Here is a 12,892-nt window from a genome sequence, read left to right on the forward strand (position 1 = left end):
TCAAAGTAATCTTCCTGCCTCAGCCTTCTTTCTAACTGGTGAGATTATAAGCATGAACCATGTTTTTAAAACTACTGATTATGGGGCAAGAGAGATGGCTCAGCTTTTAAGAGTAACTGCTGCTCTTGAAGAGGACCCAATTCAGCTTCCAGCACTCACAACTATCCATAATTCTAGTTCCAAGGATCCAACACCCTCTTCTCACCTCCCAGAGAACTGCATGCACATGGTGCTTACACATACATGCAGGGAGAACACTCGTTCTCATCAAGTAAATCTTAAAATATACTTTTGAGGGGGCTGGAGAGATGGCTCAGTGGCTAAGCACTGTTTGCTCTTCCAAAGGACCTGGGTTCAATTCCCAGCACCAACATGGCAGCTCACACCTGTCTGTAACTCCAGTTCCAGGTGATCTGACACTCTCACACCAATACACACAAAATAAAATAAAATATTAATATATCTATATATACATACTTTTGACATATGATTTTCTTGTAAAGCATATCCACCAAAGGTTTCCTTTATCTATTAGTTATTTATTTTGTATTTTACATTTATTTTATTGGGAAGGCATGCGGGCTTGCCAGGGTACATTTGTGGAAAACAGAGGACAACCTGTAAGAGCTGGTTCTCTCCTCTCACCATGGGTGTTTCAGGGATCAAACTCAGGCCATCAGGCTTACCTTTACCCACACTGCTGTCTCACTAGCTCAAAGGGTTCCTTTAAATAAATATTTTCATAGTACATTTAAGTAAGATGTGTTGGCTAAATTTTCAGGAGCAGTACTTATTTTAATCATGAGCCCCTCAACTTCAGCATGTACCTCTCTGAAACTTGTGATGGCTCTTTCCTATCACCTTTGGTCCCTATTTCCTTCTCTGTTCCCTTCCTCCTTCCCAAAGACAGGCATTCATCCACTGCTGTTTCCTCCTCCTCCTCCTTTCTTTTTTCTTTTCTTTTTTTTTTGGCTCCAGTTTTTAGAGACAAGGCTTCTCTGGGTAGCCCTGGCTGTCCTCGAACTCTCTCTGTAGACCAGGCTGGCCTGGAACTCAGAGATCCACCTGCCTTGTGGATCTGCCTGCCAAGTGCTGGGATTAAAGGTGTGTGCCACCATGCCCGGCTAGTGCTTCTTTTCTTTGTTATTTTTTGAATTTTCTTGGAGACAGGGTGAGCATGCCACAGCACACGTGTGGAGGTCAGACATCAACTTGTGGGAGTTGGTTCTGTCCTTCCATCACATGAGGGGATTGAGTTTGATCCTTAGGCTTCACTCCAGGTGCCTTTACCACTGAGCCATCTTGACAGGACTCCCCACCCCCACTCCAGCACTTCCTCTCAGACTTGCCTCTTCGTCCTTCCTCCTAACTGTCCCTAACTTCCTTTGTCACCTGTGCTGATAGTGACAACAGCTCACAAGTACAGTGTACCAGGCACTGTGCTCAGCTCTGTCATTTAATCTCACAAGAGTCTTATGGAAGAGACTAACACTATCTCCACCATTCCACATAGAGAAACAGAAGTTCGAGGGGCTTAAGCAAACTGCACAAAGCCACCAAGCCTGTGAAGAAGTTCACCTCAGAGGCCCCACTGGCAGGAGATGACACACTTGTATTTTGTGCTGTTCCATGTAGTCTCCCCAAAACACCCTTTCCGAAGGAACAGAGCCATCTCCACCAGCCGGAAGATGTTGGCCAGCAGATGACAGAGTACTCACTGATATGTTTCCAACAGTAAAGATATTAGAATAACTCCCAAACCCTGCCCGCTGACACCCTTTCCCTTCCCTGGAAAACTCTCCTCTGATAGGAAGTGAGGCCTAGGGCAGAGGGGAGCTTTGTCATAACAGGTCTCTACAGGTTCCACACCTGACTAAATATTGCTGATTGTCACTTCTCCCTCCTCCTTCTGTCTCCACAAACCAGTTCCTCCTGCTGACTTCCTTATTTCAGGACATCCCCTACCTCATTCTCCAGTTCCCCTTCTGCGAAGCTAGCTGGAGGCTCCTCTCCTTCCGTCTGCTTCTGACCCTTCAGTTAACTGCCCAGGCCTGTGATTGCCTCTGATCTCTGTGGTTTCTATATCTGCCTCCTTTTCTATTCCATGGTCTCCACCTAGAACAGGCTTCCCTGCCCCAATTTCCTTGGCACCTGCTAACTAATCCCGATCCCCAGACCCTTTTTTCTCCCCTTTACTCTTCATTTTTATTTTTGAGACAAAGTCCAGCAGTATAGCCCAGCCTGGCTTGAATTCCCAATCCTCCTGCCTCACACCGAATTATAGACATTTGCTGCCACAGCCAGCCTGCCTCTATACTCTTGAGGTCAAGCACCTAAGGCCGTTAAAACCTTCATTCTCTACTTCCCTTCCTCAGGAGACAGCTATGTTCCAGCAAAGCTTGCAACTGGTTTAAACCCAACAAATGCCACACCTCCTGGAGCACTTTACATAGAGAAAGAATTTCATACAGCCAGGCACAGTGGTGCACACCTGTAAACCCTAGCACTGGGGAGACAGAGGCAGGTGGATCTCTGTGAGTTTGAGGCCAGCCTAATCTACAAAGCGAGTCCAGGACAGCCAAGGTTACCCGGAGAAACCCAGTCTCAAAAAAAAAAAAAAAAAAAAAAAGAAAGGAAAAAAACAAAAAGAATTTCATACAAGTTTATTAAACCCAGGAAACCAGACCGTGCTTGTGCTTTCAAAGTTTTCTCCCTCATCCAGACATGTTCTCATCCCTAAAACAAAGTCACTGTCACAAGCCTCAACTCCATCAAAAGGCTTTTTCCCTTCTTCCCCTAAAAGCACGGCTACCTAAAGGTAAGTGGCCTTTCTTCTCTAACGGCTCCTCCTACCCCTTTTCTCCCAGGTCCTGATACCCCAGTCTTATTTGCCTGTACCTAGGTAGCCACAATCCAAGCATAGTAGCAGTTGTGGAGGACCAGCCCACCAAGAACTCCCAGCCCAGCAGCAGTGAGAAAGGAAGATGCTAGTTAACACTCCATCATCTCCCACGCCCAGCAGCAGTGGGAAAGGGCAGTGCAGACATTCGCTCTGGGGCATGCTCACACCATGTCACTCTCTTGGAAACACTTCAGTAAGCAGAGTGGTTAGTTCATGCAGAGCCCTGGGCCACTATTCATCAGCTCCAGGGCCTTGAGACTGTTGCTTAACCTCCCTGTCAGTTTCCTCATCAGTAAAATACCGTGGTGAGTCAGTTCCCTCCAAGGGTAACTGGAAGGTTTAATGGAGAAATGTGTGTGAGGCATAATAATCCACACAGTAAACAATCCAGTCCTGTTCATTATTTGACTCCAACTACTCCTGGAGCTATAGAGATGAACAGTACTTTTGCAAACAGTTACTCAGATAACTTTCCCCTCCCCTTTGGTTTTGTTGAGGCAGGGTTTCTCTGTGTAGCCTTGGCTGTCCTGGAATTCGTTCTTGACCAGGCTGGCTTCGAACTCAAGAGACCTGCCTGCCTCGGCCTCCTGAGCGCGGAGATTAAAGGCATGTGCCACCACCCCCTGGCTCTCAGGTAACTTTTTAAAGTAAACCAGAAACTCGCCGCCAGCACTGCTCTGTGACCTTCACCCTTCACCGTAGGTCTCAGACTCCACTCTACTCCTCTCCTCCACAGTGTACATGGGATGGCTGCGAGCTGTCAATGGCTTCTTAGGATGGTGACACAGCCTTCCCAGAGCTGGGAGCCATCACTTCCAGCTCTGTTTTTTTTGGGGTTTGGTTTTGTTTTGTTGTTTTGGGGTTTGTTGTTTGGATGGTTGGTTGGTCTCTGTTGTTGTTGTTTAGGGTAAGGAGAGTTAGGGAATGAGGTAAGAAACTGGCTCTTGCTGCTGGGTGCTGAGACTGGTGGGAAAGGGTCCTGGGGCCTTAACTTAACCCAGGCTAATATATCCAGAGTCGAAGGACAGCATCTTCCCTTGATAACCTTGCTCCAGGACCAGATGCGCTGCAGGCACGCCCGGGACCGTGCGAACATACTATCTGCTTAAGCTTCTGTACCTCAATTCGTTAACCAGAAAATAAGCACGCCGCTATGAACTGCATAAAGATCTGTCCTTTTCCCCCCACAGTATAAAAAGGGTGACGATTTCCCAGGCCTCCTGAGAGAGCCAAGTATAAGGTTACTAACCTTCGCTGTAATACAACCCCATTCCTTTGGCTTATGGTCGGTGCCCCAGAAGGATCTCAAAACCTCAAGCAAAAGGGACACGAATAGGCTCTAACTGTCGCTGGGGTCACAGCAGGAGAGTGCTCTGGTAGGCAGCTCCGAAGCCGGGAACAGGCAGGGTCCTAGAAAGAGGCTGAGCACCTCGGTAGCTGTGGGTCAGCTCTCGGGTGGACGGCTTCTTGCCCTGTCTTAAAATGAAGGTGCTTCCTCCGAATTAAGGGGAAAACGGACACTTGGAAGGTGGGAGTCACCGTAGGGTAAAGGGAATGAGAAAAGGATGCCTCGGTGAGGGAGGGAGAAGACTAGGACCTGCACCGCGAAGACACCGCCAGCTCTTGGGTCTCACACAGTGGGGCTGGCGTTCCTGGGGCGCTCCGCAGGCTGCGAGGGAAATCAGAAAGCGCAGCTGCCAGGAACGGCAAAGCTCGGGCCGAGAAGCCCGGGGTGACTGCTCACAGCCCCATCCCGGTTCTCCCAGCTCCGCGGGACTCCGCTTCGGGCAACCACGGGGCCGGGACGCTCCTCCTTTTGGGGCTTCAGTTTTCAAGCGTGGGAACGAGGGGTGACGTCAGGTCCCAGGTGTTCCGGGGAGCGCGCCCTCCCCGCGCAGCGCGATCCCCGGGAGCGGACCCTCGGGATAGAGGCGCAGTCCCAGGGCTCACTCCCGCGTGCCCCTCCCGGCCGCCTGGCTCCCGCGCGTCCCCCGGGCCGCCTGGGTCTCGCATGCCCCTCCCGGCCGCCTGGCTCCCGCGCGTCCCCCGGGCCGCCTGGGTGTCGCATGCCCCTCCCGGCCGCCTGGCTCCCGCGCGCCCCCCCCCCCCGGGCCGCCTGGCTCCCGCGCGCCCCCCGGGCCGCCTGGCATCGCGCTGACCTACCCAGAAGTTTCCCTTGAACAGCGAGCCCGTCATGCCGGCGCGGAGGAGAGGGGGACCGCGGACGGAGGACCGAGGACAGAGGACGGCGGGCAGGATCGCGCCTAGAGCTCCGACTGTCGGGGCCAAGGTCCGGAGTAACTTCGGAGTTCCACCGTCGCTCCGGGAAGCCGCCCCGGGTCCTAAACCACGCCCGATTGCGCCCGCCCCGCGCCCCGCCCCCGCCGCGCACCTGCAGAGGGCCGCCGCCCCGGCCCTAGGGCGCGGCCCGTGCGGGCAGCTCTGCTGGGGGTGGCGGCCAGTCCGAGCCCCTTCCCGCAGGACGCCTGATGGACTCTCAGAACCAGTCCTTCCTCTTAAAGCCCACTCCGGGCCCTTCCCACCCGGCCCGCTTGACAGAGAAATCCGGACTACCGTTCAGTAGAAACCTGAAGATGCTGAAAACCTGGGATGCTACAAGGAATGGAGGGCGCAGACCATCCTGCGGGTGGCTGCAAGTTTTAGTCTCAAATGCCAAGAAAAATGTATTACCGATGTTTCACTGAGTATCTTAACCTGAACTCAGTGAAAACTGCATCTGCTCCCTCTATTCTCCAACTCTTCTAAGATAAAACCGGGGGGGGGGGGGGCTCACCCCTGTCATCCCGGTACTGAGCAAACTGAGACTGAGTTCAAGCCCAACCTGGCCTACAGTGTGAGGCCTTACCTCATAAACAAACAAACCAAATAGGACCCCAGGGCTTGGCAGATTCTTCCTTGCTTCGTAGTAGACAAAGTCCGTCTCTATTCTGGGAGCCTAAAGCCCAGCCTGAAATTCCAGAGAGGCGGAAAGATGGCCTAGATTCACACTTATTTAGGGGATAAAGAGAGCAAAGTTAGAGATCTGTCTTCCTAACAGGGCCAAAGACTTTGCCCAACGTCTTCCTGGGTTAGAAGTGCTCAAAGGCAAGAGAATGAAGGTGAAGCTACCAAGACTGGCAAAAAGCGCTTTACCCCTCAGTCCAAAGCAAGCGTCTCCAGAGCACGTTCTAGTCCGATCCGGTACAGTGCATGGCAACTGTGAACTGTCTAGAAGTTCACAGAGGTTCCTCTCTAACCCCCAAGGCCTACCAGTAAGGTCATCCCCAACGACAGAGACGAGAGAGAGCCCCCAGCCCAGCTACTCTTCAAGGACCTGCGTCTATTTACCTGGTTCTTCCTAAATGTTCACAAAGCCGAGGTGAGGGGTACTGGCTGCTTTTCTAGAGGGCTTGAGTTCAATTCCCGGCAGCCACGCGGTGTCTAACAACAATCCCTAACTCCAGATCCAGGGACTCTGACACCCAGTTAGTTACTCTGTTTTTGCTAACAAAGGCATGCTGTGGTGCACAGACATGCATGCAGGCAAAACACCCACGCACATAAAATAATAAAAATAGATCAAATAATAATAATAATAATAATAATAATAATAAAAACACGTTGAAGTAGGGCCAAGGCAGGAAACTGGCTACACCTGCAAGGAATAGCAGATATCAAGGTGGGCACCAGGAGGATGAGGATAAGCTGGACTTCAGGAAGCTGGAGCACTCAAGACAGTATCAACACTTTCCCTGGGGCCTGGCAGTGGTGGCACACACCTTTAGTCCCAGCCCTTGGGAGGCAAAGCAGCAGATCTCTATGAGTTAGAGGCCAGCCTGGTCTACAAAATGAGTTCCAGGACAGCCAAGGCTACACAGAAACTAGGGAAAAATAAATAACTAAGAGGGAGGGACTTTCCCTGGAAGTTTTTTTCTCCTCTCCTCCCCTTTTCTTGCCTCCTCTCCCTTCCCTTCCCTCTCCTCAACCTCCCTCCCATCCCAGCTCCTCTCTTCAATACTGGGCATTTAATTTAGGTCTCCTGTCCTAGTGTTGTTTGTGGACAGTTTTACTTGCTTGGTTGTATTTGCAACACAATCTTTCTTGAACTCACTCTGTAGTCCAGGATGGTCTTAAATTAGCCATTCTCCTGCCTCAGCCTCCAAAGTTGCTGGAATTATAGGCATGTGCCACCATGCCCATCAGGAAGCCTGTTACAAATATCTTAGATGCAATTCTTATTATCTATATTTTAATTTTTTTTCTGGTTTTTTTGTTGTTGTTGTTTTGTTTTGTTTTGTTTTGTTTTTGTTTTTCAAGAGTTTCACTATGAAGCGCTGGCTATCACAGAATTCATTCTATAGACCAAGCTGACCACACAGAGATCTTCCTGCCTCTGCCTCCCAAGTGCTGAAGAAATGTGCCACTACGCCTGGCTTATATTTGAATTTGTAGTGTTTACATTACTTTTAAGTCAATCTCAACAAGGCCCCATGGGCCAATGCCCTTGTTTTTCTGACACGGTTTTCTAAGAGCTCTGAATTTTAACTCTCTTCCACCCCCTGGTGGTACAGTTGAAAATTGAAAATTACTCAGATCTCCTTAAAAAGCGCTTCAAATGTGTTTTTTGCTATTGTTGTCTATTACATGTTTGTTAATTAATTTATTTATTTAGCTATTAAGTGTGTGTTTGGTAAAGGTGGGGACCTATGTATGACACTTCATGTGTGACAGACAGGCTCATCTGGGGATCCAACCCAAGTCTTCACACTCAGCAAAAAGCACTTTTCCCACTGGCTAGCCCACGGGGGCATTTTGTGGGTCTTAAAAAATACTTTTTATTTTTATGTTTGTGTATGTGTGGAGCATACTCATGGAGGCCAGAAGAGGGTGCAGGAACCCTGGAGCTAGAGTGACAGACAGTTGTGAACCACACCACAGGGACACTGGGAAATGAACTTCAGTCCACGGAAGAGCAATACGCCCTCTTAACCACTAAGCCTTCTCGCCAGCCCCTCCTCAAATGTGTTTAAACTCATCACCTGGGCAAGGATTGTGCTACAAAGACAGGTAGCTGCCTGTTCTATTTATGGATCTATGAGAAACTTCTTGTATATTTTTGCTAACAAAGTTTAACAATATTACCACAGAAATTATACAATAATGAAACAGTGACTAGACCATTTATTATAACTACTGTATTTGGACATAATCCCTTCCAATAATATGCATTTCATGGCTGATATGTTCATACTGTATACAAAATTTTGAGTTTTTCTTTTTAACTTAACAGTATTTTATAAAGACTTCTGAAGTCTTTTCCTAACAAAAAGTTTGATTCTATACAGGGCTGGTTCCTGTGTGAGCAAATAGACCTCTTGTGTGTAAAAATTGAAAATCTCTTTAAAGAGACATTTGGCTGTATCACTCAGCTATAAAATATGCCTGTCTTTTTTTACTCGACGGTCCCATGTCAAATGATGACTTACTCTAAATATATTCTCACACACATCAAGTGAAAGATTTAAACAGTTGCTTAGAGAAGCGTAGCAATTTGGGGGAATTTGTTCGTTTGTTTTCCAAGACAGGGTTTCTCCTCGTAGCCCTGGCTGTCCTGAACTCATTCTGTAGACCAGGCTGGCCTCAAACTCACAGAGATACACCTGCTTCTGCCTCCCCAGCGCTGGGATTAAAAGCGTGCACTACCACCACCTGGTTGAGAAAAAAAATTTTTTAATATATCTGTGGGAAGTAGTTCAACATATTGTGGGATATCTATACAAAGAAATCTTGTGCAGGCAGAAGAAAATGAGGTGCCATCAAATATCAAATACACTTTTAAGTGGGGGGAGGGAGGAAGATGCCAAACAAGTTCCTGTTTCAACAGGGAGATCAAATAATAAAGCTACATTTTCAGTGGTCCTCTCTGAGACAAGAGGCGGTGGGGCAGGCAGCACGGAAGAAAGACGGACCCACTGTCCACCGTGTGCCGTTTGCAGCTTTGATTTTCTATTCCGTGAGTTGATGAGGGTTTTCAAAATTACTAATAAAGAACTTGAGGCTCAAAGAAAGAAACGTCATTACGGTTCTCGAAGTACTGAGCCCAGTTGTTTTCCAGAAAAGTCTTGGAAGTCTGTAGAGCGGTGGTGTGCCGGAGCCTCTGCCTTGGCCCTGTCACAAACATTGGTGATGGCATTCCACATCCTTGTGAATTTGAGGATTATTCCGCCTGTGTGTTTTTAATGATCCGAGCTTTGATCGCGACTTTCTAAGCTACTGATCAGGTTCTGCACGTTTCTCACTCTCTTGTATACCGTTGATACTCTCTGTCTGCCCTTTGGTTTTTTTTTTTTTTAAAAAAAGCCTATTTTTTTCTAATCAGTTTTCCATCTGCAATGCAGATTCAATTGAACTGAATCAATTTCATTTCAATTCTCCTGTTTGTGAAACCTCATCTGTCTGTGTGTTCTGTAACCTTTTTCTGGTCAAAAGTCCTTCCCCTTGAAGGATTTTCTATGAAATATAAACATGATTAGAAAAACCCTGCAGCAGTCTAACCAGTCTTCCCCTTCCAAGCATTAGAGGACTTCAACCAAATCACCTCCTTCCCCCAACTGCCAGCCTCAACCAGTTTGCCGATTGCTGCAAAATAGGTACTTCGATTTTTAAAAAGCAAAGTGTGGTGGCAAATGCCTGTAATCCCAGCTGAGGCAGGAGAATGCTGAAAATTCAAGGCCACCCTGGGCTACATACGAGTTTGAGGCCAGCGTGGACTACACAGCAATACTTGGCCTCACAAAAATATAAAATGAAATAAAGTGAAACAAAAGCTCAGTAGTTTACAATAAACACTGTTTTGCACAGTTACTCTGAGTGCTAATTTAAGAACTGTGTGGCTTGGATTTTGTGTCTTCAGGCTGTAGGTAACTGTGTACTCCAGGCTCAAATGCTGCTGGGAAATCTACTTTTCTGATGGCTCCATGCTCATTGGCTAGTTATTGGATGACTTCTTTCCTGACATTCACTTAACAGTCTGGAGTCACTGTTCAAAGGTTCTCCCAGCACTGAAACCTGCTTTCCCCAGAGCCAGTGAGCTAAGAGGGAAGGGGAAGAGACAGAAATTCATAGGGAAGCCACATGATTTTTATAACCTAATCTCAAACCCTATTTTGAGACATGTCACCAGCAAGTGCCAGGAGTTCCGACCTAGCACATACCCTGATCCACTGGCTGCTCTGGATCCAAATGGAGGCTCCCAGGCAGCAGATCCATTGGGTATGTCTTCTCCCAGCCATATCTGGTCATCCATGCATGTTTGACCTCTAGGCAATTTCCTTAAACCAGCTCAACCGAACAAGGCTCTTGGGAATTCATGCTGAGGAATTATCCTAGTTGCCCTCAATGCCGGTTTGTGACATTTCTATTGGGAGACAGAGACCAAATCAAATCCACTAAGGCAAAAATGAAAATAATAGTTTTCCTAATTGAAGAGTCTCTAGCTAGGCTGGGCTTGCTGCTGCATACTTACGGTCCCCAGCACTTGAGAGGCCGAAGCTGGATGTCATGAGGGAGAGACAGGGTAAGAGGGAGGAGGAAGAAAAGAAAGGAAAGGAGAGAAGATGAAGGACAGGACGACGGGAGGGAGTGGAGGGAGTTTGTAGAGGCACGCTGGGCCACTGCTGGACTCAGACCTCAGGCTGTCACAGAGACCTGTGAGCTTCTCCACCTCTGGGCTGCCCCAGCTGTGTTAGATTCAATTCAAGCTCCACATGGCATCACCTGGCAGCTCTGCACTGGTCCCACAGGACAGAGACTCTCTCCTCCTAGACATTCTGAATAAACCTTGGCTCAGCATCCCTACAAGGGCCCTCCAGTTTCCTCTCTGGAAGTAATTAGTGTCCGCCAAGGACAGCTGCCGCACTCCTGGAATGAAAAGCCAGCCAGCAGCACACAGACCAAGAATGAAAGGGAGGTATCATCCCTGGCACTGGATAAAGGGCCTAACCATATACTAATTATAAGTTTACTCTCAAGCTTTCAGCCACAGAACACTGCTTTCGTCATATCTGTCTGCTCACACAGCCACTGAGTTGCCCCATTGCTCACCCTAATTAAATCCCAGCGTCTGTACCTGGCTTCTTCAACCTTCCCAAAGCTGACCCTGCCCTGTTTTTCATGTGCCCCAAACCCTGAGCTTTTCATCCCACTCCAGTTCCTACCCACACTCACTGGGATGTACTTTGCAAGTTTCCTGGTCACACTCTGCCCTCCATGCTGTGCACAGCTCTTACCAACAGTCCTCAATATTTTCTTACTTCCTGAATTTTTACAACTTGTCATCTTCATCAAATTAGCCTTAAAGACCATTGCTTATAAGCTCATATTCTCCTCTAGCTCCTGTTTCTAGTAGATACATACCTCACAAGAAGACTGCCAAGTACCTCAAGATAAAGGTGGAATTTTTTTCTCCTGCAAACATGCAGATTAGGATGAGAAGGCCAACAGAGTGTCCAACTGCAGGACTCACTTTTGTTTCAGTGCCATCATGCTCCATCTCTCTCTTCCAGAAAACATCTGACGGGAAATTAGCAGCTATGTAGCTAAAACCAAATGCATCCCAGGAAGTCAGACTGGCCAGACAGAGGCCCTCAAGCATTAGAGGGCAAGGGTAAGTCATGTATCAGCTATGCCAAGTCAGTGTCAAAATCTGAGAAGCTATGTATTGTCACTAGGCTCTGAAGACTGGAGTGGAGGGTAAACAAGGTTGAGAAATGGATCCCAAACAACAAATACCTACTTCAGGAAGGACTAGGACAGAGTTGGCTGTAAGGTGGGCTTTGTTTGGGGATGATTGGGGGGACAGTAGGACGCACTTGGTTTTCAGTCCTGGGGAGGTGGAAATCAGAGAACCCCTGGAACTTACTAGCCAGCCAGTCTAGCTAAATCAAAGAGCCCAGGGTTCAGTGAAAGACTGCATTTAAAATAAGCTGAAGAGCAATTGAAAAAGACCCCCAGTATTGACCTTTGGCTTCTACACCCACACACACATTTGCACATGCACAATATAAACTTTCATGAATATGTACACAGGAGAGGAAGGAGAAAGGCAGGGAGGAGGAGAGAGAGAAAGACAGAGAGAGGTTAAGATTAAGCTGGATGTGATGTTTCCTGCCTGCACCTCAGCACTGGGAAGACTCCTATCAGATTGAGGCCTAAACAAGCAAGTCTTGACTGCAAAGCAAGACCCTTTTTCAAAAATAAATAAAGGGCAGAAGGATGACTCAGCAGTTAAGGTTTGGTGCCCAACACCTATATCAGGCCACTCACAACTGCATCTAACTCCAGCTCCATGGGATCTGATGCCCTCTTTTGGCCTCTGTGGACACTGCAGAAACTGAACTCCAGTCCTCTGTTAGAGCAGCATATTCTTAAAAGAAGTATCTCTCAAGGCCCTTTGATTCTTCTTGTTAAAATTTTATTGGGATGGGGGAGGATAGTGGCACGCACCTTTAATCCCAGCACTTGGGAGACAAAGGCAAGATCTCTGTGAGTTCCAGGCCAGCCTGGTCTACATAATGAGTTCCAGGAAAGCCAGAGGTATTTAAAGAAACATTTTTATTGGCATATTTTAATTTTAAAGATGTTTTTATGTGTGTTTTGCCTACATGCATGCAGCATGTGTGTGCAGCACCTGCCAAGACCAAAGAGTGTACTAGAGCCCCTGGGACTGGAGCTAAAAATGGTTATATAAGCTGCCATATAGGTGCTGGAAGCCAAACCTGGCCTCTGCAAGAGCAAGTACTCCTTACTGCTGAGCTATCTCTCCAGCCCTTATCAGCATATGTTAAATATTTATTGTTTTTATTTTTATGTATATTTGGTGTTTGGCCTACATGTATGTTTGTGTGAGGGAGTTTGATCCACTGAAACTGGGAGTTACAGACAGTTGTGAGCTGCCATGTGGGTGCTGGGAATTGAACTGGGTCCCATGGA

The 12,892-nt window shown here is 47.8% G+C and overlaps 1 protein-coding gene across 1 annotated transcript in view; it reads right to left on the reverse strand.

The window, feature by feature from the left end:
• Positions 1-5,283, reverse strand: part of Pstpip2 (proline-serine-threonine phosphatase interacting protein 2) — a 76,711-nt gene extending 71,428 nt beyond the window's left edge. The window contains exon 1 of the mRNA XM_021645503.2: positions 5,066-5,283. Within this exon, the coding sequence (XP_021501178.1) occupies positions 5,066-5,098 (33 nt within the window). The 5' untranslated portion in view covers positions 5,099-5,283. The remainder of the gene's footprint in view (positions 1-5,065) is intronic.
• Between the last annotated feature and the right edge of the window lie 7,609 nt (positions 5,284-12,892).

The sequence above is a fragment of the Meriones unguiculatus genome, chromosome 2, assembly GCF_030254825.1.
Source record: "Meriones unguiculatus strain TT.TT164.6M chromosome 2, Bangor_MerUng_6.1, whole genome shotgun sequence".
In the NCBI taxonomy this organism is placed as follows: Eukaryota; Metazoa; Chordata; class Mammalia; order Rodentia; family Muridae; genus Meriones; species Meriones unguiculatus.